General features: G+C 45.6%; 1 protein-coding gene across 4 annotated transcripts in view; it reads left to right on the top strand.

Moving 5' to 3' along the window:
- Positions 1 to 19,039, top strand: part of LOC110509399 (chromodomain-helicase-DNA-binding protein 4) — a 54,932-nt gene that overhangs the window by 11,520 nt on the left and 24,373 nt on the right. For all 4 annotated transcript variants that reach the window (XM_036969174.1, XM_036969167.1, XM_036969169.1 and 1 more), the window contains exons 13-18: positions 10,200 to 10,411; positions 12,819 to 12,950; positions 13,125 to 13,224; positions 13,340 to 13,531; positions 14,007 to 14,207; positions 14,350 to 14,487. In XM_036969174.1, the coding sequence (XP_036825069.1) occupies positions 10,200 to 10,411; positions 12,819 to 12,950; positions 13,125 to 13,224; positions 13,340 to 13,531; positions 14,007 to 14,207; positions 14,350 to 14,487 (975 nt within the window). The remainder of the gene's footprint in view (positions 1 to 10,199; positions 10,412 to 12,818; positions 12,951 to 13,124; positions 13,225 to 13,339; positions 13,532 to 14,006; positions 14,208 to 14,349; positions 14,488 to 19,039) is intronic.

Below are 19,039 nucleotides of genomic sequence, written 5' to 3'. Positions count from 1 at the left end.
GAGGGCCGTAGCCCACTCCAGAGCCCTTGCGGTCAGCAGGGAAGTAACCGAGAGCAACCTTGGACCTCTCGATGATGGGGGATCCCGTCTGATAGGCAAAATAGAGGGAGCACTGGAGTAGGAAGCCACTGCATTTCGATAAAGTTCCGTCATACTTCTCCGGAAGGGATAGTCGGGCATTGCTGACCTGGGTGGACGGCTGGGTAGGCTGGGGGACTGGCTCACTGTGATGATCCGTGGTAGGAGGCCCTTTGATAGGGGTATGGAGAACCTCGCTGGCGATGTCGAGGCAGTGTAGAATGTGGAGGATCTCCCTCATGGTCGTATCCAGGTACGCCAGTTGGTCGTGGTGTTGGTGGATTAGATGACCCTGTTCATTGACCATCTGGATGAAGGTTTTATCTTCTGCTGCGTCCGTATTGTGAGGTGGTATTCTGTAACGTGTATGCCGGGAGTCAGGAAACAGGTGCAGAAGGTGAGTTTAATAATCAAATTTTATTGGTCACATACACATGGTTAGCAGATGTTAATGCGAGTGTAGTGAAATGCTTGTGCTTCTAGTTCCGGCAGTGCAGTAATAATATGCAGTAATAAGTAATGTAACAATTCCCCAACTGCCTAATTCACACATCTAAAGGGATGGAATAAGAATATGCACATTTAAATATATGGATGAGCGATGGCTGAGGGGCATAGGAGATATGCAATAGATGGTATAAGGTACACTATATACAAATGAGATGAGTAATGTAAGATATGTTAACATTATTAAAGTGGCATTTATTAAAGTGGCCAGTGATTTGAGTCTGTAGGCAGCAGCCTCTCTGAGTTAGTGATCGCTGTTTAGCAGTCTGATGGCCTTGAGATAGAAGCTGTTTTTCAGTCGCTCGGTCCCAGTTTTGATGCACCTGTACTAACCTCGCCTTCTGGATGGTAGCGGGGTGAACAGGCTCGGGTGGTTGTTGTCCTTGATGATCTTTTTGGCCTTCCTGTCACACCCTGACCATAGTTTACTTTGTATATTTCTATGTTGTGGTTGGTCAGGGTGTGATCTGAGTGGGCATTCTATGTTACATGTCTAGTTTGTCTAGTTCTATGTTCGGTCTGATATGGTTCTCAATCAGAGGCAGGTGTTCGTCATTGTCTCTGATTGGGAACCATATTTAGGTAGCCTGGGTTTCACTGTGTGTTTGTGGGTGATTGTTCCTGTCCTTAGTGTTAGTTTGCACCAGTTTAGGCTGTTTCGGTTTTCATTACGTTTATTATTTTGCACTGTTTGTATTTAGATTCGTGTTGCTATAGTCACAATAAACATGGATCGTAATCTACATGCCGCATTTTGGTCCGACTCTCCTTCTCATCAAGAAAACCGTTACAGAATCACCCACCACAAAGGGACCAAGCAGCGTGTCAACAGGCAGGAACAGCCCAAAGTGGAGTACAGTATGGACTATACTTCTTGGGAGGAGATAGACAGGTGGGCGGTCGACCCAGGGAGAGTGCCGGAGCCCGCCTGGGATTCGATGGAGCAGTGCGCGGAGGGATATAGGAGAATGGAGTTTGCGAAGCAAGCAAGGCGGCGCGGACGGAGGCCCCATAGTCAGCCCCAAAAATGTCTTGGGGGGGGGGCTCAGGGAGAGTGTGGCAGAGTCAGGAGCCAGACCTGAGCCAACTCTCCCTGTTTATCGTGAGGAGCCAAGGAGGAGACCAGAACCAGAGCCGGTGTTGGAGGTGAGCGAAACAGAGACTGTGAAGGAGTTAATGGGGAAATTGGAGGAGAGAGAAATGAGGGAGTTGCTGTGTTGGTGTTTTAAACATGGAATTCGCCCGACGGAGCGTGTCGGGGATTTGATGGCACCTGGGTCAGCGCTCCATACTCGTCCTGAGGTGCGTGTTAGTCGGCTGGTGAAGATGGTGCCAGTCTCACGTACCAGGCCTCCTGTGCACCTCCCTAGCCTTGCACGTCCTGTGCCAGCACCGCTCTCAAGATCTCCAGTACGCCTTCACGGTCTAACCCATCCTGTGCCACCTCCACACCCCAGCCCTCCGGTAGCAGCTCCCCGCACCAGGCTTCCTGTGCGTGTCCTCGGCCCAGTACCACCAGTGCCAGCACCACGCATCAGGCCTACAGTGCGCCTCGCCTGTCCAGCGCTGTCGGAGCCCTCCTCCTCTACAGCGCTGCCGGAGTCTCCCGCCTGTTCAGAACTGCCAGTTAGCATAGAGCTGCCAGTTAGCATAGGAGCTGCCAGTCTGCAAGGAGCTGCCAGTCTGCAAGGAGCTGCCAGTCTGCAAGGAGCTGCCAGTCTGCAAGGAGCTGCCAGTCTGCAAGGAGCCGCCAAAGCTGCCAGTCTGCAAGGAGCCGCCAGAGCTGCCAGTCTGCAAGGAGCCGCCAGAGCTGCCAGTCTGCAAGGAGCCGCCAGAGCTGCCAGTCTGCAAGGAGCCGCCAGAGCTGCCAGTTAGCATGGAGCAGCCAGGGCCGCCAGTTAGCATGGAGCAGCCAGGGCCGCCAGTCAGCATGGAGCAGCCAGAGCAGCCAGTCAGCATGGAGCAGCCAGAGCTGCCAGTCAGCATGGAGCAGCCAGTCAGCATGGAGCAGCCAGAGCTGCCAGTCAGCATGGAGCAGCCAGTCAGCATGGAGCAGCCAGGGCCGCCAGTCAGCATGGAGCAGCCAGTCAGCATGGAGCAGCCAGTCAGCATGGAGCAGCCAGAGCAGCCAGTCAGCATGGAGCAGCCAGAGCTGCCAGTCAGCATGGAGCAGCCAGTCAGCATGGAGCAGCCAGAGCTGCCAGTCAGCATGGAGCAGCCAGTCAGCATGGAGCAGCCAGAGCTGCCAGTCATCATGGAGCAGCCAGTCAGCATGGAGCAGCCAGAGCTGCCAGTCGACCAGACTCTTCCAGATCTGCCAGTCGACCAGACTCTTCCAGAGCTGCCAGTCGACCAGACTCTTCCAGAGCTGCCAGTCGACCAGACTCTTCCAGAGCTGCCAGTCGACCAGACTCTTCCAGATCTGCCAGTCGACCAGACTCTTCCAGATCTGCCAGTCGACCAGACTCTTCCAGATCTGCCAGTCGACCAGACTCTTCCAGATCTGCCAGTCGACCAGACTCTTCCAGATCTGCCAGTCGACCAGACTCTTCCAGATCTGCCAGTCGACCAGACTCTTCCAGATCTGCCAGTCGACCAGACTCTTCCAGATCTGCCAGTCGACCAGACTTTTCTAGATCTGCCAGTCGACCAGACTCTTCTAGATCTGCCAGTCGACCAGACTCTTCTAGATCTGCCAGTCGACCAGACTCTTCCAGATCTGCCAGTCGACCAGACTCTTCCAGATCTGCCAGTCGACCAGACTCTTCCAGATCTGCCAGTCGACCAGACTCTTCCAGATCTGCCAGTCGACCAGACTCTTCCAGATCTGCCAGTCGACCAGACTCTTCCAGATCTGCCAGTCGACCAGACTCTTCCAGATCTGCCAGTCGACCAGACTCTTCCAGATTCTCCAGTCAGCCAGGATCTGCTAGATCCTACTACCTGCCTGGGCTTCCTCTCAGTGCTGAGCTTCCTCTCAGTGCTGAGCGTCCTCTCAGTGCTGAGCTACCCATCAGTCCCGAGCTACCTCTGTCCCGAGCTGTCCCTCTGTCCCGAGCGGTCATTAAGGAGGGTAACCTATCTAGGGACGCTAAGGAGGTGGACTAAAACGATTATGGAGTGGGGTCCACGTCCAGCGCCAGAGCCGCCACCGCGGACAGATGCCCACCCAGACCCTCCCCTATAGGTTCAGGTTTTGCGGCCGGAGTCCGCACCTTGTGGGGGGGGTACTGTCACACCCTGACCATAGTTTACTTTGTATATTTCTATGTTGTGGTTGGTCAGGGTGTGATCTGAGTGGGCATTCTATGTTACATGTCTAGTTTGTCTAGTTCTATGTTCGGCCTGATATGGTTCTCAATCAGAGGCAGGTGTTCGTCATTGTCTCTGATTGGGAACCATATTTAGGTAGCCTGGGTTTCACTGTGTGTTTGTGGGTGATTGTTCCTGTCCTTAGTGTTAGTTTGCACCAGTTTAGGCTGTTTCGGTTTTCATTACGTTTATTATTTTGCACTGTTTGTATTTAGATTTGTGTTGCTATAGTCACAATAAACATGGATCGTAATCTACATGCCGCATTTTGGTCCGACTCTCCTTCTCATCAAGAAAACCGTTACACTTCCTGTGATGTAGGTGTCTTGAAGGGCAGGTAGTTTGCCCCCGGTGTTGCGTTGTGCATACCGCACCACCCTCTGGAGAGCCTTGCTGTACCAGGCGGTGATACAGCTCGACAGGATTCTCTCGATTGTGCATCTGTAAAAGTTTGTGAAGGTTTTAGGTGACAAACCAAATTTCTTCAGCCTCCTGAGGTTGAAGAGGCGCTGTTGCGCCTTCTTCACCACACTGTGTGGGTGGACCATTTCAGTTTGTCTGTGATGTGTATGCCAAGGAACTTAAAACTTTCCACCTTCTCCACTACTGTCCCTTCGATGTGGATAGGGGGGTGCTCCCTCTGCTGTTTCCTGAAGTCCACGATCATCTTCTTTGTTTTGTTGACATTGAGTGAGAGGTTGTTTTCCTGACACCAAACTCCGAGTGCCATTACCATCTCCCTGTAAGCTGTCTCGTCCTTACTAACTCACCGCGTCAGTGTATAGATAGATCAATGTTATTCTCTGAGGCTGCCCGGATCATTTCCCAGTCCGCGTGATCAAAACAATCTTGAAGCGTGGATTCCGATTGGTCAGACCAGCGTTGAATGGTTCTAGTCACGGGTACATCCTGTTTGAGTTTCTGCCTTTAAGACGGTTGGAGCAAGATGGAGTCCTGATTGCCGAAGGGAGGGCCTTGTATGCATTGCGGAAGTTAGAGTAGCAGTGATCGAGTGTATTGTCCGCACGAGTGCTGCAATCAATATGCTGATAGAATTTAGGTAGCATTGTTCTCAAATTTGCTTTGTTAAAACCCAGAGTCACAATAAATGCAGCCTCCAAGATATATGTTTTCCAGTTGACATAGAGCCCAATGAAGTTCCTTGAGGGCCGTCGCATTGTCTGCTTGAGGGGGTATTATACACAGCTGTGATGAAAACTGACGAGAATTCTCTTGGGAGATAATATGGCCAGCATTTGATTGTAAGGAATTCTAGGTCAGGTGAGCAGAAGGACTTGAGTTCCTGTATGTTGTTATGATTACACCATGAGTTGTTAATCATGAAGCATACAGTCGTGGCCAATAGTTTTGAGAATGACACATATTAATTTCCACAAAGTTTGCTGCTTCAGTGTCTTTAGATATTTTTGTCAGATGTTAATATGGAATACTGAAGTATAGTTATAAGCATTTCATAAGTGTCAAAGGCTTTTATTGACAATTACATGAAGTTGATGCAAAGAGTCAATATTTGCAGTGTTGACCCTTTTTCAAGACCTCTGCAATCTGCCCTGGCATGCTGTCAATTAACTTCTGGGCCACATCCTGACTGATTCAGCCCATTCTTGCGTAATCAATGCTTGGAGTTTGTCAGAATTTGTGGGTTTTTGTTTGTCCACCCGCCACTTGAGGATTGACCACAAGTTCTCAATGGGATTAAGGTCTGGGGAGTTTCCTGGCCATGGACCCAAAATATCAACGTTTTGTTCCCCGAGCCACTTAGTTATCACTTTTGCCTTATGGCAAGGTGCTCCATCATGCTGGAAAAGGCATTGTTTGTCACCAAACTGTTCCTGGATGGTTGGGAGAAGTTTCTCTCGGAGGATGTGTTGGTACCATTCTTTATTCATGGCTGTGGTGTTAGGCAATATTGTGAGTGAGCCCACTCCCTTGGCTGAGAAGCAACCCCACACATGAATGGTCTCAAGATGCTTTACTGTTGGCATGACACAGGACTGATGGTAGCTCTCACCTTGCCTTCTCCGGACAAGATGCCCCAAACAATCGGAAAGGGGATTCATCAGAGAAAATCACTTTACCCCAGTCCTCAGCAGTCCAATCCCTGTAACTTTTGCAGAATATCAGTCTGTCCCTGATGTTTTTCCTGGAGAGAAGTAGCTTCTTTGCTGCCCTTCTTGACACCAGGCCATCCTCCAAAAGTCTTGCACTCACACCTGCCTGCTGCCATTCCTGAGCAAGCTCTCTACTGGTGGTGCCCCGGTCCCGCAGCTGAATCAACTTTAGGAGAAGGTCCTGGCGCTTGCTGGACTTTCTTGGGCGCCCTGAAGCCTTCTTCACAACAATTGTACTGCTCTCCTTGAAGTTATTGATGATCCGATAAATGGTTGATTTAGGTGCAATCTTACACGGAACCCAAACCGGCTGCGCGCTTGCGCTATCGTGCATACATATATTTTGTCCCTCTACACAAAACGCGATCACGACACGCAGTTTAAAATATCAAAACAAACTCTGAACCAATGACATTAATTTGGGGACAGGTCGGAGAGCATTAAACATGTATGGCATTTTAGCTAGTTAGCTTGCACTTGCTAGCTCATTTGGCCTATTTAGCTAGCTTGCTGTTGCTAGCTAATTTGTCCTGGGGTATAAACATTGAGTTGTTATTTTACCTGAAATGCACAAGGACCTCTACTCTGACAATTAATCCACACATAAAACAGCCAACCGAATAGTTTCTAGTCATCTCTCCTCCTTCCAGGCTTTTTCATCTTTGAACTTATTTTGTGATCCATCTAAACTTTCATAGTATTACCACGACAACCGGCAACAAAGTTCGTCTTTCAATCACCCACGTGGGTATAACCAATGAGGAGATGGCACGTACCTGCTTCTATAAACCAATGAGGAGATGGGAGAGGCATGACTTATAGCGCGATCTGTGTCAGAAATAGGAATGACTTCTTTTTTTAGCCCTTGGCATTGCAGATGCATGTTGGCGCGCGTATTGTGGGTGCAAAAATTGAATAACATGAATTTCTACATTTTATTTTGCGGCGCACGCGACGTGACCGGTCTGGTCAGCATGTTACTGGCAGCAATAGCCCTTTTTGTGCAAAGCTATGATGACGGCACATGTTTCCTTGCAGGTAACCATGGTTGAAAGAGGAAGAACAATGATTCCAAGCACCACCCTCCTTTTGAAGCTTCCAGTCTGTTATTCGAACTCAATCAGCACTACAGCCTTGTCAACACTCACACCTGTGTTAACGAGAGAATCACTGACATGATGTCAGCTGGTCCTTTTGTGGCAGGGCGGAAATGCAGTGGAACTGTTTTTTGGGGATTCAGTTCATTTGCATGGCAAAGAGGGACTTTGCAATTAATTGCAATTCATCTGATCACTCTTCATAACATTCTGGAGTGTATGCAAATTGCCATCATACAAACTCAGGCAGCAGACTTTGTGAAAATTTATATTTGTGTCATTCTCAAAACTTTTGGCCACGACTGTACACCCCGCCCTTCTTCTTCCCAGAGAGGTGTTTATCTCTGTCAGTGCGATGCATGAAGATGCCCGGTGGCTGAACCGACTCCGACAACGTATCCCAAGAGAGCCATGTTTCCGTGAAACAGAGGATGTTACAGTCTTTGATGTCTCTCTGGAAGGCAATTTTGTCTACCTTGTTGTCAAGAGACTGGACATTGGTGAGTAGTATACTCGGAAGCGGTGGGCGGTGTCCACGCCTACAGAGCCTGACCAGGAGGCCGGTCCCTATGCCTCTTCTGCGGCGACATTGTTTTGGGTCGGCTGCTGGGATTAGATCCACTGTCCCGGGTGGTGAACAAAGGATCTGCTTCGGGAAAGTCGTAGTCCTGGTCGTAATGCTGGTAAGTTGACGTCGCTCTTAAATCCAATAGTTCTTCCTGGCTGTATGCAATAATACTTTAGATTTTCTGGGCTAACAATGTAAGAAATAATACAGAAAATAACTAAATACTGCATAGTTTCCTAGGACTCGAAGCAAGGCGACCATCTCTGTCAGCGCCATCTTCATGAAACAATACAAAATAACAAACATGAGAAGCATTCTGAACACGAGAGATAACAATACCACCTAATGACTGATGACAACTGAGGGTGAAATAAAGGGGGTGTAATCAAGGAGAAAATTATGACCAGGTGTGTGCAATGATGGGGAACAAGTGTGCGTAATATAATAGCCAGTTCCGGTGGTTAGTAGACCGGTGACGTTGAACGCTGGAGGGAGCAGGAGTAGGTGTGACAATATGCTTAAGTCCCGTGCCATTATTTTATTTTACTTGATTTTATAGTAAGAATAATATAATTGATAATAGCTGAATAAAATAGAAAGGATATTTTTCCCATTGCAGAGCATATGAAGTGGCTATGTTGAGCGTAAAAGTGATCACTTGAAACAGGTCCTATATGCTAGCTTTAATAGTTATTTGGCAACTTTAGTTGTGAGTGATACAAAACATAGAATGTCTTAGAAATCAGGCTGCTTCGGTTTTATAGCGGAACATGTGCTTAATATGAGCAGCTGAGAAAGAAATATAAGAACACTTATTTCACTCAACGCGGCAGGTAGCCTACTGGTTAGAGTGTTGGGTCAGTAACCGAAAGGTTGCTGGATCGAATCCCCGAGCTGACAAGGTAAAAATCTGTCATTCTGCCCCTGAACAAGGCAGTTAACCCACTGTTCCCCGGTAGGCGGTCATTGTGAATATGAATTTGTTCTTAACTGACTTGCCTAGTTAAATAAAGGTTAAATAAAACATTAAAAAATAATAATAATACAGTCCACACTCAAAGGCAATTACTCAAATTTATTAGGCTAGACTCATTATGTACCAAAGACATCTTAAATCAGTTTTGTTTTATGTTTAATATGCGGTAGTAAATGTATTTACAATCATCATTTTAATTAATTTTTTTTTTCAGCTTGGGGTAATAAGCCTATGCATAAACTCAAATATGCGTTTGGTTGTTTTTAATTAGTCATCGCCTGAGAAAGCGCTGTCCATTTTGTTATGTTAGGCTTTGAAACAACATCCACAACAACCATGTTTTATACTATTTCAACCTGCTTCACATTGATCATCACAGTGAGGTGAGTTTTAAAAGTATGGTAGGCCTTCTGTTTTGATGATGTGTTTGATGTGATTTTCTATTGCATTTGCATGTCAGAGTGGTTAGAGGGACAATAGAGCCCTGAGTACCAGGCCATTAGGACCTGATGGAGGGACAATAGAGCCCTGAGTACCAGGCCATTAGGACCTGATGGAGGGACAGTAGAGCCCTGAGTACCAGGCCATTAGGACCTGATGGAGGGACAGTAGAGCCCTGAGTACCAGGCCATTAGGACCTGATGGAGGGACAATAGAGCCCTGAGTACCAGGCCATTAGGACCTGATGGAGGGACAATAGAGCCCTGAGTACCAGGCCATTAGGACCTGATGGAGGGACAGTAGAGCCCTGAGTACCAGGCCATTAGGACCTGATGGAGGGACAGTAGAGCCCTGAGTACCAGGCCATTAGGACCTGATGGAGGGACAATAGAGCCCTGAGTACCAGACCATTAGGACCTCATGGAGGGACAGTAGAGCCCTGAGTACCAGGCCATTAGGACCTGATGGAGGGACAATAGAGCCCTGAGTACCAGGCCATTAGGACCTGATGGAGGGACAGTAGAGCCCTGAGTACCAGGCCATTAGGACCTGATGGAGGGACAGTAGAGCCCTGAGTACCAGGCCATTAGGACCTGATGGAGGGACAGTAGAGCCCTGAGTACCAGGCCATTAGGACCTGATGGAGGGACAATAGAGCCCTGAGTACCAGACCATTAGGACCTCATGGAGGGACAATAAATCCCTGAGTACCAGGCCATTAGCACCTGATGGAGGGACAATAGAGCCCCGAGTACCAGACCATTAGTGACCTGATGGAGGGACAATGGAGCCCTGAGTACTAGGCCATTAGGACCTGATGGAGGGACAATAGAGCCCTGAGTACCAAGCCATTAGGAGCTGATGGTAGTTAGTAACTTGGGTACTACCAAAGCATGTCCAGAGTGCATAAAAGGAGTACTGTAACTCAACGGTCTCGTGGAATTTTACTGCCGTCATGACTGCTGGTGTGGCGGTAATACGGTCACTGCAACAGCCCTAGGCTCAATGTCTTCATCCTTATGTACTAAATAGAGAGTAGACTCATCTTTTTACCCTCTTCACTCTTTTCCCTCCCTCCCTCCCCCCAGTTGGAGCTGAACTGCCAGGTGATGTTCCGTAACTACCAGAGGAAGACAGACATGGACGAGCCCCCGCTGGTGGACTTCGGAGGGGAGGGGGACGATGACAAGAGCACTAAGAGGAAGAACAAGGACCCCCTGTATGTTCACATGGAGGAGGAGTTCTACCGTTACGGAGTCAAGATGGAGTGGCTCATGATCCACCGCATCCTCAACCACAGGTAGCGCACACACAGGCACCTGGGATAAATCAAATAAAATAAAATGTATTTATATAGCCCTTCGTACATCAGCCGATATCTCAAAGTGCTGTACAGAAACCCAGCCTAAAACCCCAAACAGCAAGCAATGCAGGTGTAGAAGCACGGTGGCTAGGAAAAACTCCCTAGAAAGGCCAAAACCTAGGAAGAAACCTAGAGAGGAACCAGGCTATGTGGGGTGGCCAGTCCTCTTCTGGCTGTGCCGGGTGGAGATTATAACAGAACATGGCCAAGATGTTCAAATGTTCATAAATGACCAGCATGGTCGAATAATAATAAGGCAGAACAGTTGAAACTGGAGCAGCAGCACGGCCAGGTGGACTGGGGACAGCAAGGAGTCATCATGTCAGGTAGTCCTGGGGCATGGTCCTAGGGCTCAGGTACTCCGAGAGAGAGAAAGAAAGAGAGAAGGAGAGAATTAGAGAATGCACACTTAGATTCACACAGGACACCGAATAGGACAGGAGAAGTACTCCAGATATAACAAACTGACCCTAGCCCCCGACACATAAACTACTGCAGCATAAATACTGGAGGCTGAGACAGGAGGGGTCAGGAGACACTGTGGCCCCATCCGAGGACACCCCCGGACAGGGCCAAACAGGAAGGATATAACCCCACCCACTTTGCCAAAGCACAGCCCCCACACCACTAGAGGGATATCTTCAACCACCAACTTACCATCCTGAGACAAGGCTGAGTATAGCCCACAAAGATCTCCGCCATGGCACAACCCAAGGGGGGGCGCCAACCCAGACAGGACGACCACATCAGTGAATCAACCCACTCAGGTGACGCACCCCTTCCAGGGATGGCATGAGAGAGCCCCAGTAAGCCAGTGACTCAGCCCCTGTAATAGGGCTAGAGGCAGAGAATCCTAGTGGAAAGAGGGTAACCGGCCAGACAGAGACAGCAAGGGCGGTTCGTTGCTCCAGAGCCTTTCCGTTCACCTTCCCACTCCTGGGCCAGACTACACTCAATCATATGACCCACTGAAGAGATAAGTCTTCAGTAAAGACTTAAAGGTTGAGAGCGAGTTTGCGTCTCTGACATGGGTAGGCAGACCGTTCCATAAAAATGGAGCTCTATACGAGAAAGCCCTGCCTCCAGCTGTTTGCTTAGAAATTCTAGGGACAATTAGGAGGCCTGCGTCTTGAGACCATAGCGTACGTGTAGGTATGTACGGCAGGACCAAATCAGAGAGATAGGTAGGAGCAAGCCCATGTAATGCTTTGTAGGTTAGCAGTAAAACCTTGAAATCAGCCCTTGCTTTGACAGGAAGCCAGTGTAGAGAGGCTAGCACTGGAGTAATATGATCACATTTTTTGGTTCCAGTCAGGATTCTAGCAGCCGTATTTAGCACTAACTGAAGTTTATTTAGTGCTTTATCCAGGTAGCCGGAAAGTAGAGCATTGCAGTAGACACACGCTAACACACACACTCACACACCTGGGATACACACGCTAACATGCACACCTGGGATACACACGCTAACACTCACACACCTGGGATACACACGCTAACACACACACGCCTGGGATACACACGCTAACACACACACGCCTGGGATACACACGCTAACACACACACGCCTGGGATACACACGCTAACACACACACACCTGGGATACACACGCTAACACACACACCTGGGATACACACGCTAACACACACACACCTGGGATACACACAATAACACACACACACACCTGGGATACACACGCTAACACACACACGCACACACCTGGGATACACACGCTAACATGCACACCTGGGATACACACGCTAACACACACACAAGCCTGGGATACACACGCTAACACACACACAAGCCTGGGATACACACGCTAACACACACACAAGCCTGGGATACACAAGCTAACACACACACAAGCCTGGGATACACAAGCTAACACACACACAAGCCTGGGATACACAAGCTAACACACACACAAGCCTGGGATACACACGCTAACACACACACAAGCCTGGGATACACACGCTAACACACACACCTGGGATACACACGCTAACACACACACACCTGGGATACACACGCTAACACACACACACACCTGGGATACACACGCTAACACACACACACCTGGGATACACACGATAACACACACACCTGGGATACACACGCTAACACACACACACACACACCTGGGATACACACGCTAACACACACACACACACACACACACACACACACACACAGGCGTGTCAAAGTCAGTTCTGTAAAGGAAAAGGCTGTTTATTTGTTGTAAAAATGGCAATAATTTGTTTAACACCTCTGTACCCTATTTGTATCAATACAGATGTAAACCATAATATCATCATTCTCCTTCCCCTCCTCCTCTCTCCAGTGTGGATAAGAGGAACAACGTGCACTACCTGATCAAGTGGAGGGATCTGGCCTACGACCAGGCCTCCTGGGAGAGTGAGGAGATGGACATCCCAGAGTACGACCAATACAAGCAGACCTACTGGAACCACAGGTGCACACACACACACACACACACACACAAACATGCACATACTCACCCTTGCATGCACACAAAACTCTGACAACTCTGCCTATAGCAACCTAGAGTAACCTGAAGCAATAATCTAATCCTTTTCATGTCTTTCATATTTCTCTACCTTCCCCCTCTTCCATCTCTCTCTCTCAGAGAGTTGATGTTGGGAGATGAGGGCAGGCCTGGTAAGAAGCTGAAGAAGATAGCTAAAGTGAAGAAGAGTGAGAAACCCCCTGCTAACCCTGTGGTGGATGTAAGTACGGGTACTTCCTTGTTCCTTTTCATGTGAATCGTCCAAATCTCCAATTCACATTGATTCATGATTCTGTGATGTAATTGAAGATGTTTATCTTCCACTTCCCCTCCAGCCCACCATCAAGTTTGACCATCAGCCAGACTACCTGGACACTACAGGGGGAACGCTGCACCCCTACCAGCTGGAGGGTCTCAACTGGCTGCGTTTCTCCTGGGCTCAGGCCACTGACACTATACTGGCTGATGAGATGGGTCTAGGCAAGACTGTCCAGACCGCTGTCTTCCTCTACTCACTCTACAAAGAGGTGTGTTGGTAGGGTCTGTATTGGGGTCTGTGTGTGCTGGATAGGCAAAAGGATGTGGTCATCTGATTCCACAGCGATGTGTTTCAGAGTGTGTGTGTGTGTGAAAGAGATATCTTGTGTGTATGTAAGTTTGTGTCTCTCGTCCAGTCTGCCTTCCCTTGTCAATAATTTCAGTGGGGGTACTGCCAAACCCTGGACAAACAATAAAACCGCCCATTAAAGGGATCTAGTCCAAAAAGAGTGACTCTGTCCTAAAGGCAGGCTGGGACAAATGCAAGCAAAGTCCACCTAGTCTTATCAGAAGGCTAGGTTGAGTTATTACCCTACTGCTAAATACCTAGCGACGTGAATGATCAGTCCAATGTTAGGGGATAAGGGCAGAGCATCTAAATCAGACTTAGGCACTTCTCTTTTCTGATTCACCTGAAGTGTTTTACTCACTCACCTATTAACCCCTGATCTTCCACCTCTCCAGGGTCATTCAAAGGGCCCGTTCCTGGTGAGCGCCCCCCTGTCCACCATCATTAACTGGGAGAGAGAGTTTGAGTTGTGGGCCCCGGACATGTACGTGGTTACCTACGTAGGAGACAAGGACAGCAGAGCCGTCATCAGAGAAAACGAGTTCTCCTTCGAGGGTAATGCCATCCGGGGGGGCAAGAAGGCCTCTAAGATGAAGGTGAGAGACGAGTGGGATGGGAGGATGGGGAGACTGATAATGTGCGGTCATGTTTGTTGTTGTTGTTGATTTTTTTCTCATTGTATCTTTATTGTTACCTCCTAATCCTCTGCCCCCTCCCTCTCGCTCTGTCCCCCTGCAGAAAGACTCATCGGTGAAGTTCCATGTCCTGCTGACGTCCTATGAGCTGATCACTATAGACCAGGCTGTGCTGGGCTCCATAGACTGGGCCTGTCTGGTGGTGGATGAGGCACACAGGCTGAAGAACAACCAGTCAAAGGTCAGACACACACCAGTACAATAACCATTATAGTCATAACCAGTATCATAACCATTATAGTCTTAACCAGTACCATAACCATTATAGTCATAACCATTAGTCATAACCATTATAGTCATAACCAGTACCATAACCATTATAGTCATAACCAGTACCATGACCATTATAGTCTTAACCAGTACCATAACCATTATAGTCATAACCATTAGTCATAACCATTATAGTCATAACCAGTACAATAACCATTATAGTCATAACCAGTACAATAACCATTATAGTCTTAACCAGTACCATAACCATTATAGTCATAACCATTAGTCATAACCATTATAGTCATAACCAGTACCATAACCATTATAGTCATAACCAGTACCATAACCATTATAGCCATAACCAGTACCATAACCATTATAGTCATAACCAGTACCATAACCACTATAGTCATAACCATTATAGTCTTAACCAGTACCATAACCATTATAGTCATAACCAGTACAATAACCATTATAGTCATAACCATTATAGTCATAACCAGTACCATAACCGTTATAGTCATAACCATTAGTCATAACCATTATAGTCATAACCAGTACCATAACCATTATAGTCATAACCAGTACCATAACCATTATAGTCATAACCAGTACAATAAGCATTATAGTCATAACCAGTACAATAACCATTATAGTCTTAACCAGTACCATAACCATTATAGTCATAACCAGTACAATAACCATTATAGTCATAACCATTATAGTCATAACCAGTACCATAACCGTTATAGTCATAACCATTAGTCATAACCATTATAGTCATAACCAGTACCATAACCATTATAGTCATAACCAGTGCCATAACCATTATAGTCATAACCAGTACCATAACCATTATAGTCATAACCAGTACCATAACCGTTATAGTCATAACCATTAGTCATAACCATTATAGTCATAACCAGTACTATAACCATTATAGTCATAACCAGTACCATAACCATTATAGTCTTAACCAGTACAATAACCATTATAGTCATAACCAGTACAATAACCATTATAGTCATAACCAGTACCATAACCGTTATAGTCATAACCATTAGTCATAACCATTATAGTCATAACCAGTACCATAACCATTATAGTCATAACCAGTACAATAACCATTATAGTCATAACCAGTACAATAACCATTATAGTCATAACCAGTACCATAACCGTTATAGTCATAACCATTAGTCATAACCATTATAGTCATAACCATTAGTCATAACCATTATAGTCATAACCAGTACAATAACCATTCTAGTCATAACCAGTACAATAACCATTATAGTCTTAACCAGTACCATAACCGTTATAGTCATAACCATTAGTCATAACCATTATAGTCATAACCAGTACCATAACCATTATAGTCATAACCAGTACCATAACCATTATAGCCATAACCAGTACCATAACCGTTATAGTCATAACCATTAGTCATAACCATTATAGTCATAACCAGTACCATAACCATTATAGTCATAACCAGTACCATAACCATTATAGTCTTAACCAGTACCATAACCATTAGAGACATAACCAGTACCATGACCATTATAGTCATAACCATTAGTCATAACCATTATAGTCATAACCAGTACCATAACCATTATAGTCATAACCAGTACCATAACCATTATAGTCTTAACCAGTACCATAACCATTAGACACATAACCAGTACCATGACCATTATAGTCATAACCAGTACCATAACCATTAGACACATAACCAGTACCATGACCATTATAGTCATAACCAGTACCATAACCATTAGAGACATAACCAGTACCATAACCATTATAGTCATAATCAGTACCATAACCATTATAGTCTTAACCAGTACCATAACCATTATAGACATAACCAGTACCATAACCATTATAGACATAACCAGTACCATAACCATTATAGTCATAACCAGTACCATAACCATTATATTCATAACCAGTACCATAACCATTATAGTCATAACCAGTACCATAACTATTATAGTCATAACCAGTACCATAACCATTATAGCCATAACCAGTACCATAACCATTATAGCCATAAACATTATAGTCATAGCCATTATAGTCATAACCAGTACCATAACCATTATAGTCATAACCAGTACCATAACCATTATAGCCATAACCATTATAGTCATAACCAGTACCATAACCATTATAGCCATAGCCAGTACCATAACCATTATAGTCATAACCAGTACCATAACCATTATAGCCATAACCAGTACCATAACCATTATAGTCATAACCAGTACCATAACCATTATAGCCATAACCAGTACCATAACCATTATAGCCATAAACATTATAGTCATAGCCATTATAGTCATAACCAGTACCATAACCATTATAGTCATAACCAGTACCATAACCATTATAGTCATAACCAGTACCATAACCATTATAGCCATAGCCATTATAGTCATAACCAGTACCATAACCATTATAGCCATAACCTGTACCATAACCATTATAGTCATAACCAGTACCATAACCATTATAGTCATAACCAGTACCATAAACATTAGAGACATAACCAGTACCATAACCATTATAGTCATAACCAGTACCATAACCATTATAGTCATAACCAGTACCATAACCATTATAGTCATAACCAGTACCATAAACATTAGAGACATAACCAGTACCATAACCATTATAGTCATAACCAGTACCATAACCATTATAGTCATAACCATTAGAGTCATAACCAGTACCATAACCATTAGAGACATAACCAGTACCATAACCATTATAGTCATAACCATTAGAGACATAACCAGTACCATAACCATTAGAGACATAACCAGTACCATAACCATTATAGTCATAACCAGTACCATAACCATTAGAGACATAACCATTATAGTCATAACCATTAGAGACATAACCAGTACCATAACCATTAGAGACATAACCAGTACCATAACCATTAGAGACATAACCAGTACCATAACCATTAGAGACATAACCAGTACCATAACCATTAGAGACATAACCAGTACCATAACCATTAGAGACTTAACCAGTACCTTAACCATTATAGTCATAACCAGTACCATAACCATTATAGTCATAACCAGTACCATAACCATTATAGTCATAACCAGCTTGTCCCAAAGTGTTGTCTTGACTATGTGCTTAGGGTTGTTGTCATGTTGTAAGGTGAACCTTTGCCCCACTCTGAGGTCCTGAGTGCTCTGAAGCAGGTTTTCATCAAGGATCTCTCTGCACTTTGCTCCGTTCATCTTTCCCTCCATCCTGAATAGTGTCCCAGTCCCTGCCGCTGATAAACGGGATGGTGCCAGGTTTCCTCCAGACGTGGCTCTTGGCATTCAGTCCAAAGAGTTCAATAATGGTTTCATCAAACCAGAGCATCTTGTTTCTCATGGTCTGAGAGTCTTTAGGTGGCTTTTTGGCAAACTTCAAGTGGGCTGTCATGTGCTTTTTACTGAGGAGTGGCTTCCGTCTGGCCACTACCGTGAAGGCCTGATTGGTGGAGTGCTGCAGATATTATTGTCCTTCTGAAAGGTTCTGCCATCTCCACAGAGGAACTCTGGAGCTCTGTCAGAGTGACCACCTGGTTCTTGGTCACCTCCCTGATCAAGGCCCTTCTCCCCTGACTGCTCAGTTTTTCCGGGCAGCCAGCTCTAGGAAGAGTCTTAGTGGTTCCAAACTTCTTACATTTAAGAATGATGGAGGCCGCTGTGTTCTTGGGGACCTTCAATGATGCAGACGTTTTTTGGTACCCTTCCCCAGATCTGTACCTTGACACAATCCTGTCTTGGAGCTCTACGGACAATTCCTTCGACCTCACGGCTTGGTTTTTGTTCTGACATGCACTGTCAACTGTGGGACTTTATATAGGCAGGTGTGTGCCTTTCCAAATCATGTCCAATCAATTGAATTTACCACAGGTGGACTCCAATCAAGTTGTAGAAACATCTCAAGAATGATCAATGGAAACAGGATACACCTGAGCTCAATTTTGAGACTCATAGCAAAGGGTCTGAATACATATGTAAATAAGGTATTTCTGTTTTTATTTTTAATGTGTAAACCTTTCTAAAAACTTGTTTTCACTTTGTCATTATCGGGTATTGTGTGTAGATTAGTGAGATAAAAAAAATAATTTAATACATTTTAGAATAAGGCTGTAATGTAACAAAATGTGGAAAAAGTCAAGGGCTCTGTTAACTTTTCGAATGCACTGTAACCAGTACCATAACCATTAGAGACATAACCAGTACCATAACCATTATAGTCATAACCAGTACCATAACCATTATAGTCATAACCAGTACCATAACCATTATAGTCATAACCAGTACCATAACCATTATAGTCATAACCAGTACCATAAACATTAGAGACATAACCAGTACCATAACCATTATAGTCATAACCAGTACCATAACTATTATAGTCATAACCATTAGAGACATAACCAGTACCATAACCATTATAGTCATAACCAGTACCATAACCATTAGAGA

This window comes from Oncorhynchus mykiss, chromosome 3 (genome assembly GCF_013265735.2).
Source record: "Oncorhynchus mykiss isolate Arlee chromosome 3, USDA_OmykA_1.1, whole genome shotgun sequence".
Lineage (NCBI taxonomy): Eukaryota > Metazoa > Chordata > Actinopteri > Salmoniformes > Salmonidae > Oncorhynchus > Oncorhynchus mykiss.
Note: the sequence above shows the minus strand (reverse complement) of the source record. Positions and strands in the feature narration are given on the sequence as shown.